At 39.6% G+C, this 19,909-nt stretch overlaps 1 protein-coding gene across 1 annotated transcript in view; it reads left to right on the forward strand.

Moving 5' to 3' along the window:
* The window catches only part of LOC121165982 (aspartyl/asparaginyl beta-hydroxylase-like), a 150,997-nt gene that overhangs the window by 42,281 nt on the left and 88,807 nt on the right, over positions 1–19,909 (forward strand). The window contains exon 10 of the mRNA XM_040995007.1: positions 3,323–3,364. Within this exon, the coding sequence (XP_040850941.1) occupies positions 3,323–3,364 (42 nt within the window). The remainder of the gene's footprint in view (positions 1–3,322; positions 3,365–19,909) is intronic.

Here is a 19,909-nt window from a genome sequence, read left to right on the forward strand (position 1 = left end):
GTGACTATATTAATGGTTGCATGGTAGTTTTTAAAGATCAAGATGCTGATCTTGTTAGGAACGTTTCCTTACTCTAATTAAACCATGTTAAAAAAAAGTGATGTTAATACAAAGAATGTAAAATCTTTCTTTGTGGATATGAATAAACACTGAATGTGAGTTACAAGTTAGCTTGCAGTTTTGTGAATCTTAGGAGTAGGCTGAGCGTGTGACTTGCTTAGTAGATTGTCAATTGTGAGATATATAGTGTGATTAAAGTAGCATTGTTACAGAGTATGACTTCTGAAACCGGGCTTATAGTGTTTAACTGGATTTTTAGCCCTTTTTTTCTTAGTTTCCTTCGTAAAATTATAACCAGCTCCTGTGACGGATGAGAAGGTCAAATGTGGCATCTGTTAAGTGCTTACAGTCATGCTTAGTATATACTAAGTGGTCACAAGGCAGTTTGCCTCTTTGGCACAGTGAAGTGCCCATGAAGTCTCCTAGAGAGGCATCAGCACTGAGGAGAAAGTAAAGCGAAGTAACGTTTACTGGTTCACTGAGCAGAGTCCTACTGAGACAAATGCATCTCAGAAAAAATCTCCTTTACTTAAAATTAAGTGTTAGACACCAAAGTGGCTAAAACACCATCGGTGTACTTTTCTCCATATCAAAACATGTCTCAGAACTCACTTGTTGATATTCCCTGAGGGACAGGAGAGGAAATACAGGGAGCACTAAGTGAGAGTTTTGCATTAGAGCCTAGCATGTTATAGGTATTTGTCAAGTTGCTGGGAAGAAGTGAATCCAGAGGATATGGGAAGTTCTGCCAGGGCCCCAGGACTTTTGGAATGTGAGCTACTCCTCCTTCCCAAGTTTATCCCCAACCATGAGAAGGTCTGCAGAGATATAGGTAAGCATGGATGTGCATGTAGTCATCTGTAAGAACTGTAGAGTAGACACTATCATATCCAGATGTGAAGATACAATGTAGTATGCATGTCTACTTCCAAATCAAAGGCGGATTCCCAATGAAACTGTTAAATCCATCTGGACAATAGGATGCTGGACTCTCTGCTATTGTCCATACCTATAATATCAGCAAATGCTGAAAGAGCAGAATGATGCAGTTATGACTGTTTGTGAGAGACTATACTATTGTAATAAAATAGGAGAAGTCAGTGGGGTGAGGGAATTTGGGGAGGGAGAAGGGTGACAGGGAAATCCTGGAATGTATGGAACTGTATCATAAAATGAATAAATTTCTTTAAATGAAGAGAAAAACTGAACTTCCCTTTGTAACCAGCATCCAACATTTCAGTTTAATCAGGGTAGAAATCAGGACACAGAGGACTGCGGGCTTCCTGCAGCTGTTGCTGGTCCCATTCCCAAGAATCTCCTTGGGATGGGGTTGCCGATGCTTTTCTTCACTGCTGTATCCTTGTAGTCTCCAAAACTGCCAGGCAGACATTAGTTGCACAGTTAGTATTTACTGAGTGAGCAGTTCAACCCCCTAAATTTATGATGAAGTTAATTGCTAGTTCAACCATTAACTATGTCATGTGCAACAGAATCTGTAAGCCCCTTTTGTTTATTTTATTATTCTGCATGTTTCTTGTAGCACCACCCCAGGAGTTATATGCAGTCAACTTTGTAAAATCTGTTTTTTGCAAAAATTGAGACCTTCCCTTCTCTGTCGCTTCATTTTTCTTTCATGTGAGGCACAGAGTGATACAGTGGAACAGTCATAATGCTTTGGAATCATGAACTGCTGATTTTGACAGTTTGGGGGACTTTCTGATGTTTCTTCCCTTGCACAATCTTTTCCCATAGGGGAAGGGATTCCCTAAACAGCACGCTTTGAACAGAGCCTGGCATCCCAGATTCAAGTTAATTCCCTTTTCTCTCTTTTATCTGGGGCCTAAGAGCAACAAAATACATGGCCCATAAAATGCCCTTTCCTATATCAAAGCCTTCCTAAGAGCCTGCCTCAGATTTATTAATCACCTACTATATTCACCTATTCAAAGGTGAAAAATCCACAACCACCAAGTTGTGTAACCCATTGTTAGCATACTCTCTAATTTTTAAAAGATTTATTTTTTTTATTGGAAAGTCAGATTTATAGAGGAGACACATTCTGCTCGTTGTTCCACTCGCCAAGTGTCCATGAAGGCCAGAGTTGAGCTCATAAGAAGCCAGGATCTCCTTTGGATCTCCCACGTGGGTACAAGGTCCTAAGGTTTTGGGCCTTCCTCTACTGCTTTCCCAGGCCACAGGCAAGGAGCCAAATGGGAAGCGGAAAAGCCAGGACATGAACCAGTGCCTTTATGGAAACCTGGCACGTGCAAAATGAGGTTTTAGCCACTAAGCTGTTGCGTTGGGCCCGTCAACTACTCTTAACTGTCCCCCAGCTCACCCACATTCTATTGTCTACTGTGGGGAGAGGACAGTGTATAATTCTACAGCAGTCTCCTGAAGTCTGCCTCATTTCGGCACCTCCATGTATGCAAGCACACAATCCTCAAACTACCATAGGTAACCCTATTGGATTGTAATCAATAATCAACTGGTCTACCTTAAAAAAAAATCAGCTATGTCATGAACAGTAGGTCTGATGTGTACTTGTAGGTGTAGAAACAATTTGTTATATACCTAGTCAGGTCCTGTACCATTTTCTTTGACCAGTCTAGGTTCTTGGGTGTCACTCCTTGGTAACCCCATTTGTGTCTGTGATTAATGTGAGGTTAACACAGTGGTCTCAGTTTCATATTGCACTTCTAAGTGAGTGAGTTAATGATGCATATTTGGGCCTCAACTCAAACTCCTCAGTGGTTGGACTGTGTGTGTGTGTGTGTGTGTGTGTGTGTGTGTGTGTAAGAGAGAGAGAGACCTTAGGGTTGTGAGACTAACAATCCAGGTAGTATAATGTGCTAGATTCCTTTAAACCACATGCACCTCTACTAAAGGATTCATGGTTTTATGGAGAATTGAAGAACTTCAGTAGTTCTTTCCCTCTCCAGTTTGCCTTTGTGCTTCTGGAACATTTAAACTTGGTGAACACCATACTCTCCAGCTTTCTTATCTTAGGACAATGAACAGAGCCTGGTCTCTGGGTAATTTGGTCGTTGACCAGTGATTTTCATAAGAAATTCCAATGAACCAAAATTTTGATATTTTGTAATGAATTTCATGTTATAAAAATCTGAAAATTTAGAAGTGAACTGTGTGGCCTCAATATTTTTTATTTGGTTATTGGGATTCATTTAAATATAGTTCTGTATTTGTAAATACAGAATGTTAGCTTGCACAGTACTTACTTTGCTTTATCTTTTGTTTTCAGAAAAAAGCACAAAAGCAGATGATCCACCACAAAAAGAAACAGGTGAGTTTGTGAAATAAACAGCCATGGATGAAATTGTCACACTATCCAAAAATAATACAGCAATGCTACTTTATATAGCTTGTTAAAGGAAATTAATTGCTGGGTTCTTATTTCAGTTGCCTTATTAATCATATTTAATAGTTATCTACATGAACATCAAAAGCTATGGCTTGACCATGACATAGCTTTTTACCCACTTTTGCCATTGATATAGGTGTGTCCTTGGTACAATTTTTTAACTTTTTTGCCTGAGTTTCTTCTTCTGAGGTATGAGAATAAATACGGTATCACTCTGAAAAGGCTTTGTTTCCAGATAATAACTAATTGAAAGCATGCATAAAGTACTTAAAGCAATTTCCAATGCACAGGAAGTCTTAGCAAATATTAATTAGCATTCATTTTAATATGGTATTAATATTGTTAACATACACATTTTTTTTACAGAAATCTAAAGATTATTAGATTGTTATTTTTGAAGCAACTCAGTTGGGGAGAAAGATAAATAGTTCAGTCATATTGAAAGAATTATCTATGCCTTCTGAAAGTACATTAAATAGATATTCTATGAAATAATCCAGTAGTATTTTGGCTCAACTCCAATAGAGATCTCTAAGCTTAACTTAGGTCAAGGAGAGCATTTTAACATTAAGTTATTGTGTGGATGATCATAGTGTTATGTTTTTAATATCATTTAAATGATTTGAAGGTTAAACTATTTCAGCCAGGAATGTCTTTCATTTTTAAGGATGAACACCTGAAAGTTTATCGTTTATGCAATGAAGCAGGCCTTACTAAGGGTGTAGGTGATGCTCCATGATCACGTGAGCTCCTAGCCTTGGACTCTCATTTCACAACATGAGGTTAAGCATCAGGCATCTGGCTCATATGATTGTCTTTCTGGGTAGCTTTTTTAAAAAATCTATTCCTTAATTTATGCCTTTATTTTTCAAATTTATTTATTTGAAAGACCAGGTAATAGACAGATCATCCCTGTGCTGATTTTCTTGTATTCACTGGAACTTAACCCAGCACAGTGATAATGGAGTGTGGGCATCCCAAGTGATGAATTATCTTGCTGTGCTATAACCCCTAATCCTGAGTAAATCTTTTTAGTTTTAGCTTATGATGAAAATCAGTAATTCTCTACCCCATTACTCCCTATGAATCTTACTTTGTAGTATTTTTCTTCTTTCTACTGGTTATTCTTCTTGAGCTCTCTTGCCTGGCCTTCCTTCCCACATTTATTTCTTGCTGTTTTTTTGAGAATTAAAAAAAAGTTTTTGATAAGTAGAGAGACAACTGTAGGAGAGGATAGAGAGACCCTTCTCCTGACTCACTCTCCAGCTTCTTGCATTGGCCAGGAGTGGGGCTGAGACCAAGCTGGGAGCAAGCAATTGATCCAAGTTGCTCACATGAATGGCAGAGTCCCAACTACTTGAGCCTTCATATCCTCTGAATTGGCGTAGAGAGGGAATCAGGACCTGGAGTTTTGAGTTTGGTGTAGGAGATAAGCATCTTCAACCATTAGGCTACATACCTACTTCCTCAAGCCCTTTAGACAAGTGCTTTCTGTCTCCCTGGCCATTAAACACTGGAGTGTTTCACTGTCCTGGAGTGTCTCAATGCCCTAAGGACCTCATCTTTCAGTATTTCCAAATGCCAAAGATCACCAGATACACATACAACCTCAACTAGCCGATGATCTCAGTTGGATTAAAGTATTAATGACTTTAAACTAGACATAAAGTCAACACTTGTTATTTTGCCCCTCAGAATGTACTTCTATAAAGCTTTTCTTTAGTGACTTGCTGCCATTCTGTTGGCAAATATTGCTAGAACTCTTAGAATCCAATAAACACTGTCCTTATTATCTGCTGGAATGAGATCCAGGACCAGGGCAGAAACCAAAATCTGTGGATGCTTAAGTTCCTGTATAAACAGGGGTGGGCAGTGAATGCATTGCTTAAGATACTATGTGAGTTGCTTGAATCTACATCAGAGTGCCTGAGTTCCAGTTTTGGTTGCACTCCAGATTCCCTTCTTGCTGAAGCACACCCTGGCAGGCAGCAGGCTCCAATACATGGGTTCTAGCCACCTACATGCAAGATCTTTATTGTTTCTAGCTTCCATCTGTGTCCTTGCTCAGCCCTAACAACCCTGGTTATTGCAAGCACTTGGGAGAATAAAACAGTGATATAAATCCATCCACTCTCTCACTTTCTCATGCTATCTCTCTCTCCCATTTCAAATATGTAACTTGAAATTTTGCAATGAAATAAAATAGTGTAATAGTTGTATATAACCTAAGCTGAAATTCCCATAAACCTCAAATAATTCCTGGATTACTTACATTACATTACATTACTAATGCAATGCAAATGCTATGTAAAGGGTTTTAGGATGTAGATGCTGCACGTGTAAAGGGGCAATGTGCTGCCAGCTGTCCACATTTCACCTACCTGTGCGAGGTCCTAGCCACGACTGTCTCTTGCTTCCTGAATGCTTTTGCCAATTCCACATTCCTGCCTCTGCCATGTTTCTCAGTACTGTGGCCGCAGTGGCCCTTTTTAGACCCAAGTCATTTTGTTCAGATCCTCCATCATCTGTGGGTGTTCCTCAGGGTAAAAGCAAAGGCCTTTGCAGAGGTTTACAAGGCTTTACACCATCAGTCCTCTGTTCTGGTTTCCTTCCATCCTTCATTTCCCATGACTTTCTCTTTTTTTAACTCTGCTATCCTTGTTTCCAAGCCAAGCACATCCTGGAGTCGGGGCCTTTTCACAGGCTACTTCTATCAGGCCCACTGTTCTTCCCTTGGGTGTATTTGCAGGGCCTGTTCCTTTAGTCTGTTTTCAACTGTTACCTTCTCGGTGAGTTTTCCTGGCCCTGCAATTAAGATTGCAACCTTCCTACACCCCTTATTCTATCTCTTTGCTTTATTTTCTGTAGTGCGCTATCACCATGCAATATGTTTGATTGCCGAATTCCTAAGTCCTTATGGTCTTAGTAAACACTGGAATGAAGGGAGGTACATGTTTGTTTTACTCACTACTGTACCCCCTGGGCTTTAATTAATAGGAGAATTAACTTCAGAGGAGATCAAAGGCTTTATAACACCCAAACTGGAAGGATAATAGCCACAACTCTAATGAAACTCCAAAGATGAAAATCTGTGGGAAACCCAAAACATGAAAGAGTGTTGTGGGGTGGTGGGGCTCTGCTGCTGTCCTGAGAAACCCTGTGATGGTGTGGTCTAGTCTCCTGTGGCTAGCTGTGTCTAACTCAGCAGATTGTTGGAGTCATTCCCATGCTATTTGGAGCACAGAACTAACAACAGAAATCTTCTCTGAAAGCCATGTAATCTCCGGTTTCTTCATAAAGAAATGAGGGTGTTTGTCCTTATGCCTCACCAACTACATGTTATAACTAAAGGATAAATTGATGACAGCTCCTGAATCATAAATGTAAAATTATTACCCAGATTTTTAGTCTACTTTGTATTCAACTATTTGGACTTTGGGTTACTTAGATTGACAAATATGAATAAAATTTGGGTATCTAATATAAGTGTGCCAATTAAAAAAAAAGAAAAACTTGTAGGACTTGTAAAAAACAATCAATCTACATATACTATCATGACCAATTATAAAAACAAATGTATTTTTAAATCTAAAGAAAGACACACATTTGGGGCTGTCACAGTGCACAACCTGCTAATCTTTGCCCTATTGTGCCAGTATCCCAGATGGGTGATGGCTCATGTCCTGGCTGTTCCACTTCCAATTCCCTGCTTTAAGGCCCAGAAAAACCGTGAAAGATGGCCTAGTCCCTGGGCCCCTGCACCCACGCTAGGTATTACCAAGAAGCTCCTGGCTTCAGATCAGCTTAGCTCTGGCAGTTGCAACCATTTTGGGAGTGACTGACAGAAGACCTCTTTGTGTGTCTCCTTCTCTGTAAAATCTAACTTTCAAATAAAAATAAATCTTAAAAACATCACTTATTAACAACAAAAATAGCATCCATAATTCAAGGATTAAGAATGGTGTTTTAATTTGAATAATTTTAGCTTTATAAGAACAATCAGTGAAAAGTGTCACTCGGTTTGCCTTGCAACCATCAGTGAGCCAGCCTGGGGTCCCACAGCAGTGAGGCTGTGCTCCAGCACCAAGACCACGTGCAGTGCTGGATTCCAGAACGTAGCAGAGAACAAGTGAAAAGCAATCTTTGTCTTTTCATTCATGTTTTCCTCTAGAACACTGCTTAGGAAAATAAGCACTTTTATGAAAAATCCTAGGGACTGGTGTTGTGCCACAGCTGGTTAAGCCACCACCTATGACTCCAGCATCCCATGTGGGTGCCAATTGCTGATCTAGCTCCCTGCTAGTAGCAGAGGCTGGCCCGAGCACGTGGCTCCTAGATTCAATCAGCCAACCCAGCCCTTGCAGCCATTTGGGGAGTAAACCAGCAGATAGAAGATCTCTCTCTATGTTTATCTTCTCTTTCTGTAACTCTTTCATATAAAATAGATAGATCTTTCAAAATGCTAATTTTCCTATTTGCATCATCCTCCCTATATGGCAAGTTGAATCCAAAGCAAGAGATCAGAGTCAAATCAACATTGCAGATCGCCTCATTTTCATCAAAATTACACTGAGTTATGTATGATTTGAAAAGCTCAAATTTCAGTACTTTAAAGAGACAGGAGGTTAATCTAGGTCCTGTTTGGTGAGTCAGGAGGAACCCAGTTCTACTCTTGCCTTTCTGCCACACCTAGGCTGGTCAAGTGCCAGTCTGCACAGCTTGATACATATAACAGAAGGAGTGGATGAAGAAATAGCTGGCCTCTCTGAAGAACCTTATTTTATTATAACTAAATTTCAGGGTGTTGGTTCTAAGTAAAAAATGTGGACTATTGAGAGAAAGTGGTAATTAACAGTCCTGGGCATACCATATTGTAGTCTGTTACGAAGATGCATCAATCATGATATATAAGAAATATAGCTACCATTTAGCGTGGCAAAGCTTGATATATATAATATTTATTTATATATATATTTATATGTATATATGTGTAATTTAAAAATAATCACTGCTTCCCATAATTAATTAAAAAATGGCAATTCTTCCATCCCCTTTAGCAACCACAGTGCCTTTTGCAAGCCAGGCACTGTTTCACATAAAAGCACACAACATAAGACATAATTCCTGCTTTCAGAGAGCTTATATCCAAGTAAGGAGACCAATAATCCACACAAAATACTGGTGCTGTTTTTGATTCTTTCTGAGGAAACAAGAGAGAGGTGAGGAGGAAGGGAGGAAGTCTCGCTAGGAATTTAACGATTTGCTCAGGGTGTCTGTGTAAAGTTACTAGCACTCTGCATGGAGGAGCAGTGTGTGCAGAATTCCTGGGGCACTCTGAGGTGAGGAGCAGTCCCAGAGCTTCCCCAGGACACCTTTAAGTGGAGGAGCGGCTTATGCAAATGTCTCAGCATAGCTACACTACCAGCAGAGCACTCTGAGCAGAACTGCAGTGTTTGCATAGGCCATGAGTGGGAAAAGATCCCACAAAGTGGGTGCGCCCTGAACTGACCCAGAGCAGGTGAAAATTAGAGAGCAGACCCTGGCAGGAAGCCCGGACATTGTTCTCTTTACATGGTTCGTCACAAATAGAATGCTTAGAAAAAGAATTGTGCTTGAGTAGTCAAACTTTTCTTTCTTTAAAAATCAATTTTTTTTTCCTATTGGAAAGTCAGATTTACATAGAGAAGGAAAGACAGAGAAAGATCTTCCATCCATTGGTTCACTCCCCAAGTGGCTGAAATACCTAGAACTGAACCGATCTGAAGGCAGGAGCTTTTTCCCACATGTGTTCAGGGTCTCAACGTTTTGGGCCATCCTCTACTGCATTCCCAGTCCACAGCAGGGAGCTGGGTGGGAAGTGGAGTAGCTGAAATATGAACAGACACCATGATGGGATCCCTAAACATGTAAGGCAAGGATTTAACCACTATGCTATTGCTCTGGGCCTTCAAACTTTTATTTCATCATAACATGTTAAGGTGTTTTTAATGGAAAATATAAATTATCTCAGAATGAATTATTAGGAGGCCAATTAGTTTGCTAGTTTTCTATCTAAATCTTCTCTAAGGTTAATAATTACATGACTCCTTTCTTCCTTTGAACAGTCGTAGCACGTTCATTCGTTAGACTCACAGGAGTGGAATAAGCCTTACTCCAAAATAGATTCTCATTTGCAGATTCTGACTCTGAAATTGAATGGATTTATTTGTCTTGATAGCATTGCTGTATCAACTTTTCCCCACTGGATGTCATCTTTCCCCATTTATTCTGAATTCCACAGCCATGAAATATGAATGTGCGCTACGTAAATTGTAACAGAATGCAAATCTGGCTTATTAGGCTGTTAAACACAAGCAGTTGTTGTTTCTTTGTTTGTTCAATACATATTGAGTGCTTCCTTTGTGCCAAGTACTGTTTTAGGCACAGGGACCAAAATAGGCAATAAAGCTAAATCCCAGCTCTCACAATGTTTATGTTCTAGTGTTGGGAAGTGGGAGCAGATAGGTAGTTTTAAAAAAATCAGAGGGCCCAACGGCGTGGCCTAGCGGCTAAAGTCCTCACCTTGAATGCGCCCAGGATCCCATATGAGTGCCGGTTCTAATCCCAGCAGCTCCACTTCCCATCCAGTTCCCTGTTTGTGGCCTGGGAAAGCAGTTGAGGACAGTCCAAAGCCTTTGGACTCTGCACTTATGTGGGAAACCTGGAAGAAGTTCCTAGATCCTGGCTTTGGACTGGCATAGCATCGGCCGTTACGCTCCTTGGGGAGTGAATCATCGGACGGAAGATCTTTCTCTCTTTCTCCTCCTCTGTATATCTGACTTTGTAATAAAAATAAATAAATCTTTATAAAAAAACATCAGAATATAGGCTGCTGTGGCCTAGCGGCTAAAGTCCTCCCCTTGAACATGCCTGGATCCCTTTTGGGTGCTGGTTCTAATCCCAGCAGCTCCAATTCCCATCCAGCTCCCTGCTTGTGGCCTGGGAAAGCAGTTGAGGACGGCCCAAAGCCTTGGGACCCTGTGCCCACGTGAGAGACTTGGCGGAAGTTCCTGGCTCCTGGCTTCAGATTGGCGCAGCACTGGCCGTGGTGTTCACTTGGGGTGTGACTCATTGGATGGAAGACCTTCCTCTCTGTCTCTCCTCCTTTCTGTATATCTGACTTTGTAATAAAAATAAATCTTAAAAAAATCATAATGGCATTGTTAAATAGCCAAGATAATAAATAGGAAAAAGAAAAGTAACAATGGGCAAGAAATGTTGGTGAATCAATTAGGCCTTGTGGTTGGTGACGTTGAAGCAGATATGAAGGGGCAAGGTTGTTTACAGTGCCACCAAATGAGAGACAAGTCTCAGAGGTGGAGGGAAATAGTGCTCATCCTGGGGCTTTTGTGCCAAGCGTGTTTTCAAGATGAGCTGGAGGTGGTTGCTGGTGGAGAAAAGAGGGTATGAGACTGGAGAAGCTGAGCATCCAGATCACACATGGCTTTGAAGGGCTAAGCAGGGACCCATGTTTTGGCTCTAGTGATAAAGAAAGCCAATGGCAGATTCCAAGTGGAAGGCTGAACTGATCTGTCTTATGTTTCCAAAGGCTCATCTGGCTGTAAAGGTGCTTGATTGGAGGTAGTGAGATCAATGAGGGGCCTGTTGTTCCAGTCCAGCCCACAGATGATAATGACCAGGGTTAGGGTTTATTGAAGACTTGGTGAATGCATGTATTTGCAATTAAATTCAGTAGAGTTTTCTAAGGGAATGGATAAAGACTATGAGAGGCAGAAGGGCAACCTGACTGCACTTCTTAGAAAGGAAGGTGTACTTTGATAAATTTGCTGAACACAAGTAGGATTTATTAAATATCAAAAGTCAGTTATGAATTTAAGGTTTCTGTATGTTTAAGGGATCCTGAGGAGTAGTGTAATGCCCTTGTTTCCAGAATTGAAATGAGTTTTTATTAATGGAGGGAGGGTATGTAAAATTGCAATTGTATTGTGGACATTTCTTTTTTGATTTTGGCTAATATCTAGTATCCCTTTATATTATTCACTATATTTCCAAAAGTGATTAAACAGTAGGAGGGCACTTGAAAAAGTTCAAGCAATATGTGCATATTTCAATTTGTATTGTTCCAAAACAGCTTCTCTTTTAATTACATTTCCATCAACTTTCTGAAAAACCTGTTATATGCTGTCAATGTCTTCAAAAAGGCATTTCAAAATTTCCTAGTTAGTATTTTTGTTCTTTTAAAACATAATTTTCCACTCCATAAGAAAACACCAGATGGCACTAGAAAACAAACCACAGCCACACTAGCACAGAATACATTTTCTTTAGCTTAAAGAAAAGGCAGAGGGCTGTTTTATAGCAAATAGAGAAGGTGGGTACAGCTAGTCCTTTTTGTAGGTATTTTTGTGTGATGTGATCAGAATGAAAATTAAGATAGAATTAAACAAATAATTATGACATCCTGTTCAGAAAAATTTTTTCAATCTGAAGTTTTTTGCCTATCATTCTTACACTGTATATAACATATTTGAGCAAACTTGTTCTCCGTTGCTGTGAGGATACAAAACCCCTTACTACAGAATATGAATCAATTCCGGATATAGTTTTTGCCTTGGCTTTCTTCTGTCTGGCATTCACTCCCTTGTTTTCCAGTCTCCTTTTATCTGACACTCTCCTGTTACTTGGGAATTACCTCTCTGAAGACGCCTCCTCTTCTATGCCCTGCATCCAAACAAAATTTGTGCTTTTTTGTGTATTCTCCAGACACCTCATGTCTACCGACAGCTTTGTGGAACACTTATGAATTTTCCCATTAATTTCTAGACAAGAAAATTTGGGGGGGATGGGAATCATGATTCCTTCCCAACTGTGTATTGGAGTTTTTAGAATTCTCAGAGAGAGATGGTGTTCTTATGGGGAAATGGATGAGGGAAAACTTCAATTCTTGTCTCCCAGGAATGAAGAATCTTCGTGCAGATGATTAGAGTGAGTAAGCACGATTTATTGAGACACCTGCAGCAGTACCAGCAAGGAGCTCGAGGAGCTGCAGACCTGGATGTGTTCAGGAGGGTGTGATCGCTAACTTCTTTCCTTCTCATGATAAGCTAAATCTCAGAAATGTGGAGTCTCCTTGCAATTTTCATGATTAAACTAGAAGCTAAGGAATGGGGTTCATAGCTCAATAGAGCTCCACCTAACTGTCCAACAGTTGCTGTTCTTGTGATAAAACTAGAAACTAGGAGGGATTTGGTATTTTACCTTTCCAAAGAGCAAAACTGGGGAGAAGCAAGATCTTACACATTTTCAAAGGTACCCCACTTTTTCTCATGTCACCAGTTACCTAACCCTATTGGCCTAATACTCATCTAATTCCCTACTCTCTCTCTCTCTGTGTGTGTGTGTGTGTGTGTGTGTGTGTGTGTGTGTGTGTGTGTGTGTGTAGAGGTACAGACATTAATTTCAAGGAATTGTTCAAAAGTCCATTGGCTAGTCAGGGTCCTGCTGGGATATGAAGGCAGGAGCCCTACTTCATTATGGGAAAATCCTTCATTTGAGTGAATGAGGTCTACGCACAGTATAGCGAGGAATTATCTTTACTGAAAGTACTAATTTGAATGTTGATCTTACCTTTTAAAAATAGACTTTAAAAGTTTAAAAAGTAATAGACTGCACAGCAGCAGCTAGACATGTTTGACCAAGTATTGGGTATTTAGATCTAGCTCTTCCAGTGTCACTTAATCGTAATATCGTAAATATCATAAATACTACATAAATAATTATAATATGAAAACATGGAGTTAATTGCTTTCCTTTTAATTGTATCTCCATCTTTTGGTGATAATGTGAGATGCAAATAGCCTGAAAGGTGAGCAGCAAGAATGTATAAACAGGAAAGGTTTAAATGAAAAATATCTACCATCAATATGCTACATCTCTATTTTTATGTGGCTTCTCAGTTAATTTTGAAATCTGAATCCAGTGAGTTAAGTATTTTTCAACTGTTTTTCAAATGCCATTATTTTCTTTTCAAATGTCTTTTTGTTTTTTCTCTTTCTTTCTCTCATGCTTCCAGAATACTAGTTGCATGTAGTTTGGACTACTTGATCATGTTCTATGAATTCCTGGAACATTTGTTTTCATTTTTTCCCTGAAAGATTGCACTATTTCAATCTTGTATCGGCAAGCTCAATGAGTTTTTGTTCAGACATTTTGAATGTGCTGTTGAGCCCACTTAACAAAACTTGAATTTTGTCTATCTTTCTTTTCAGTTCTAGAATTTCACACACTCTTCCTTGTAGTTCCTATTTCATTATTGAGATTCCCTATTGGTTCATTCATTACTACCATGTCATCCTGTAGTTCTTTGTACTTATTTATGATCAGTGAGCTCAAGTATTTTTGTAATAAACTCAACATCTGGCACACTGGAAGGCAGTTGTTTTGGCTACATTTTATTTTTCCTAAGTGTGAGTCAGGAGATTCCTATTTCTTTGCCTAGTAATTTTATGAATGAAACTGTATTATGTAAAGTATTACAGAAACTCTGGAATCTGTTTTGTTTTCATTTTTCCTAAAGGCTGTTGGATGGACAGTCAACTTGCCTGGACTAAAACTGACACATCTGCCATGTAAAGCAGTTAGCTGTCTTCTCAGATGTTTAGCTCTCCATTGCTTATTTAACATTTAGCACTGCAGGGTGGAGGCGCCTTGTGCCTATAGAGCTTACTGTTTCAACAAAAACAGGGGCAGAATTTCTACTTGCTTTGTGAGCCTGCTTCTGGGACTCACCATGGAAATTGCTGCTGGTGAGTTTGGCAATCTGTATAATATCTCAAGCCAATTGGACTTCAGTTTTCTATCCCCAGGAGTGTATTTTGAAAACTGCAGCTCAACAAGCCATTAGCAAACTTGCAAATCTCACCAGGAATGATTCTCTTGAAGATAAACTCGACAGCACCAAGAAGGTCCCCAGTGATTTCTGTCTTCTCATATTTGTGTATCTGTGTGGTCTTTTTTCACAAAATAGGGTTGACTTGTGTCAATTGGATATTGTAGAAATGACTGTAACTTCCATGGCTAGGTCATAAAGGATATTGCAGGTTGTACTTGGTACTTTGGCTTTGAGGGAACCAGTCTGTGTGTTACAACAGCATCTAGCTGGGTCCCCACGGAGAAACTTCTGTAAGATAGTAACTGTTTACAATGGTTGAGAATTGCTCACTTAGTGAGTGATTTGTTTTTATAATCATATATGGCTTGAATTTTTTTTCCTGTTTTTTTTTTCACTTTTTGAAGCTGTTCATAAAAGTGAGAAATTATTTAGCTAAGGAGTTGGACTGAGTTTATTCTCAAAGTTTTTATTTCAGCCCCTCTATGACTGTGTTGCTCCCATAGTTTACTCTTTTTTTTTTTAAGATTTATTTTGTATTTTTATTGGAACGGCGGATATACAGAGAGGAGAGACAGAAAGCAAGATCTTCCAATGCTATGCTGATCTGAAGCCAGGAGCCTCTTCTGGGTCTCCCATGCGGGCACAGGGTCCCAAAGCTTTGGGCTGTCCTCAACTGCTTTCCCAGGCCACAGGCAGGGAGCTGGATGGGAAGTGGGGCCGCCGGGATTAGAACTGGCACCCATATGGGATCCCCAGGGCGTTCAGTGCGGGGACCTTAACCACTGCGCCATCGTGCCGGGCCCCATAGTTTACTCTTTAAATTGCTGTGTGCTGTGCCGCTCTAAATGCTGTGATCTGCCACCTTCCAGAGGGAAGGCCACAATTTTCCACTGAATGACTTGAGGTCACATGCAACTCACCCTTCCAACCTGATATGCAAGAGTGTTTAGGAGTGAACTCTATTTCTACCTGTGTTTCAATCATTTTCTAGTGCCTTCAAATAGTGTTTTCAGTTTTTTAGTAGTGTGTCTTTGACTTAATGAAGTGCTAATGATAATGTTCTTTGAATACTCAAAAGGATAAACTCAAATTTGTAAGCAAACCATTTTGGATTCCCTAAATGCGACCTACTTATTTGCATCTTTTGCTAATTTTTCCTTGAGCTTATTTTTTGTTGTTGTTGTTATTGATTTTGAAGTTTCATTTGGGACTGATACTAGTTTCTTACTGGGTTTTGATCCTGTGAAAATATTTTCCCAGCTGCTGTAGCTTCCTAAAAGATGCCCTACACATATGTAATGGTTGGGAAAAATGAATGCAGGAATGCATGCATAATAATACTTTGAGAAATTCCAGTGATAGATCTTTGCTTTCATGTAATTTTTTTTTTCATTTGAAAATAATAAGATATTTATAAAGTTGTGATTCAGAAGGCTTTGGCCTGGGAGCTTGGGTAATGGAAAGTTTGGCCCTTTCTTCAGCAAATGTATTCATTCACTTATTGAGGTGACTGGTATGTTGCTGCAAAGATATTTTCTTGAAGTCTTAGTCATTCTGTCTCTGAGGGCCTTCCTGCTGATGCACATGGACACACCCATGTCAGTGACTGCGTTGAACATAACTAAGCAATATCATTGGGTCCTCCATATTGGCTATCTATGAACGGAGATGCTTGCAGTTATTGTCTGTGAAAGTGCTAAGACACAGGTGCTCTCAGCATCAGTGAAACAACTCACCTAGATATTGCAGCGTAGCTGGTGGTTGAGTTCAGGTCAGGCCACACGCAAATAATGTGCCTATATTCTAGAAGAGAAATGTAGCAATGGCACATTTAACCAACTCATAGAAATTGTTGGAAAAAAAACAATCTCCCTCCTACTCTTGCAGCTGTGAAAGGAGGTTATGAGATAACTGCTGTTAAAGATTTATTATAGTCATTACATTCAACAGCTACAGTAGTTTTAGTAGTTCCTAAAATACACCAGCAGTTATTGTCTGATTACGTCTACAGATAAGTTAATTATAGGAGATTTCTGACTCTTATACAAGTCTGATTTAGAAAGAAGTTTAATTACAGCAATTTTAGTGGTTGAAATAAGCTCAGCATATATTACCAGTCTCAGCAAATGTAGCAGAGGTTTTTAGCTGTGTTGAAATACACATCAACTTTGTTTTTAGTTTTGATTTCATGATTTGAAACCATGCTGTAGTACATGTGATTTTTCGGGACACCTGTTTCCACCACAGTGAATCTTCAGTCAGACACACCACAGGAGTTATAGCAAAGTCTTCCTTATCATTAAAATCCCATTTTAAAGCTTCCCATTGAGCACTCTGCATTTGACATAGCTAATTTGTGTAATGATTGTGATAATGTGAGCAGGAAAGTAAGATAGGCTTCTTAAGGGAAAAAAAAATCACACGTTAGTGTGTTTTTTAGATTATCAGTAGGATCTTATTTTTTTTCAATTGATGGGATATGGATTCTGTTTTCAAATCAGGATAATACCATTTATTAACATCATATCTATATGTATCCTGAGGTAAATTAAAGACCAGCTAATATTCTGGCATGTCTGAGCTCACTTAAAGTTAAGCTTTTAAAAATACAGTAGCCTATGGAAATGTATCATGGATTAATGAATAAAATAAATACAGTAAAGAGATGTTTAGTTGAGTATATTAATTGATTTAAACAAGAATTTAAAATGGTGAGAGTATTAGTTTAAAAATGCATTCCAAAATTTTTCTTGAGTTCTGTAGTTATTCTCCAAGGTGTTTTTATTCTGATATAACAGCAGTTCTGTATGTATTTATAATAATTCTTTCCATATAAGCTTGTTGTCAATTAAAAAGCAACTGTGTATGGATGATAGAAATATAGCTGTCTCCCTTATTTGTGGTTTTGTCCTCTGCTGTTTGTTACTCATTATCAATCAGTATAAAATACAGAAATGCAGGTTATTGGAAAGTCAGTAGCAACCAATACATCATTCACTTGTTTTTATCTCATATTGACATTGTATCATCTTACATCAACACAGAAAGAATGGGCACAGTGTAATAAGATCTTTTAAGAGATAAAGCACATTGATGTAAGTTTTCTTACAACAGATTGTTATAACTTCTGTTTCACTAGTTCTTACTGTTCATCTCTTACTAGACCTGGATTATGAATTAAGCGTTGGCATAGATATGGTATTTGATATAATCTGTGGTTTCAGACACCCACTGGAGTCTCCCTGTGGGTAGGAAGAAGACTAATATAATAGTGAGAGTGTTTGGATGCTTTTATGGCATCCTTCCCAGCATGCTGGTCTGTCACCTCTTCAAAATTCTGGAAAACCACTCTTAGCTTCTTCTCGTTGCTCAAGTGTTCTTGCTGTTACCGAGCATGGCAGCATCGACATAGTGCTGAGTAGGAGTATCTGGAACCAGGAGCAAAGTAGTCAGGGATGGGACAGAAGCTCAGGCAGAAGCAGCAGCAGAGCCTGGAAGCCATGGGCAGGCCATGGACAAAATATGTCACAGAAATGGGATGATTCATAACCTAACACCATTGGGCTTCAGAAACAGACAAGTAAAGCTGTAAGCAGAGGACACCTGCAGACTGAAGGCAGGACTTACACCTGGAGGAGCAGTGTTGGATATCCCAATGGCACCAAGCGCTGCAGAGTTCATTCCTAGCCCTGCCTACCACAGCCATTAGATGATGGCTAATATTAGCTACTCTCATGGCTTATCAGATGGCATATACTTTTATTTGACATTCCATTTTCGTAGTCACCCTCCATTTAAAACATTAGCTGCTAAAGTATGGGAGAATTGACTGCTGTTAAGAACTGGAGATGCAAGTGTGTACTATAGCATTTCCCATGAGGAACTTTCACACAAGGCACTGAGTCCTACCCCCAGCTATTATGGCAGATTTTTTTAACTCTGGGTGCAGGAATTTTAGCGAGTACAATCAGGACTGAGAAGTGCTAGGAAAAATGTCTTGCTGACCTGGTCATTCAGATCTGTATACTAGGCTCTGCTTGGTTAAACCACTTGATTCTGTAATTCCTTGGTAACACTTGAATCCCATTTGAAGCGATTCTTTTTAGTAAGCCCTAAATACAACAGAAGGGCAGTGTGAGGAGAGTTGGACATATCATATGGAGAAGAATATCTTAAGATATCTGTATTGCAGCCTTTGGGAAAGTGAACAACTAGATGGAAGATCTCTTGTTCTCTCTCTCACTGACTTTCAAAATAAATAAGCAGATCTGTGAAAAAGAGAGCTCCCCCCCCGCCTTTTTTTTTTTTAATTATTGATGCCATTTCCTGAGGTCTAGCTTTAAGATAACCAGACTTATTGCATTGGTGCTAAAAATGTTGGAAGCCAGGTAAGCTTTTTCTGATGCTGCAGATAAAAGGACCATTTCTGTTTTCCAGCCTTTGGCTAGTAGAAACCCACTTCTTCCTTCCAGAGCCAGGATAACTGAAGTCTCCCCTATTTCCTTACTTTGACTCTGCAATACCATTGATGCTGCTTTCTTTTGTTTGTTCAGACTCTGAATCATGTAGTAGATTTGATTATTGTGCACTTCTAGGAATATGAGTATTTTATTTGCCTGGGGCCTTTAATGCCAGGTAGACACCATGTTTATAATGCTAACTGGATTGAAGTTGTGCAAAGCATCCTTCAGACTTGAAGCAAAGGTGGATGAGATCTAATAGGCAGAATACTACCTTTAATTGATGCCCAATATATAAGAGCCAGCATCTGATATAGGAGTGTTTCTGGTTATAACCTTGATTTTTATGCTTCATTGAAATTTGGCTCCTCTCCCCCAAGGATCACTGACTTCTTTGTGTATTTATATCTCCATAGTGGTAATGCTCTTCCTAATGTCATTCAGCTAGTTATAGGGTGGCAGTAGCGTTAATTGCAAATTATAGCTTCAACATAAAACCAATGAACTTGGGCGAGCTTTTAATTTCTGTGCCTTGTCACTTTGATTCATGCCACATCTTGCTTTTAACTGCCGCCATGAACCCCAGGTGCATTTCTCTGCAGTATATTTTTTCATGGCACTTCTAGACAGTCAGGAGAAGCCAGCAGTATAGGACCCAGCAGGGTATGTGTTGCTGTGGCATTAATTGCATACCTCTGTGAGGAAGAAGGCCAGAGGCAGATTGTCTTTTACCCCCTGAGAGGTATGATAATAGCCTGACAATGCACTTCCTGGAGGATTTCTCTGTGATTTTAAAATACAAGTGGAGAGATTTGTTAGCAAGAAAGAAAGGGGAGGAATGCTTTGTAAGGATGTTATTGGTTTTCATGTACTTGAAAGAGAGAGAGAGAACAGAACAGGACAGCCAGGGCTCTGTCATTCTGACAGTAAGAACTCCAGGAGCTCCATGTGGGTCCCCCAAGCAGGAGGCGGGAGCCCAACTGCTTGAACCATCATCTGCTGTCTACCAAGAAGTTGATTCAGAAGCTGAGGGGTCAGGACAGGAGTCAGCAATTCTGATACAGAGTGCAGGCATCTCAAGTGCCTTTTACCTACTCTGCCACATTGTCCACTCCA

Source organism: Ochotona curzoniae, unplaced genomic scaffold (assembly GCF_017591425.1).
Source record: "Ochotona curzoniae isolate NIBS_2020 unplaced genomic scaffold, NIBS_Ocur_1.0 contig_1071, whole genome shotgun sequence".
In the NCBI taxonomy this organism is placed as follows: Eukaryota; Metazoa; Chordata; class Mammalia; order Lagomorpha; family Ochotonidae; genus Ochotona; species Ochotona curzoniae.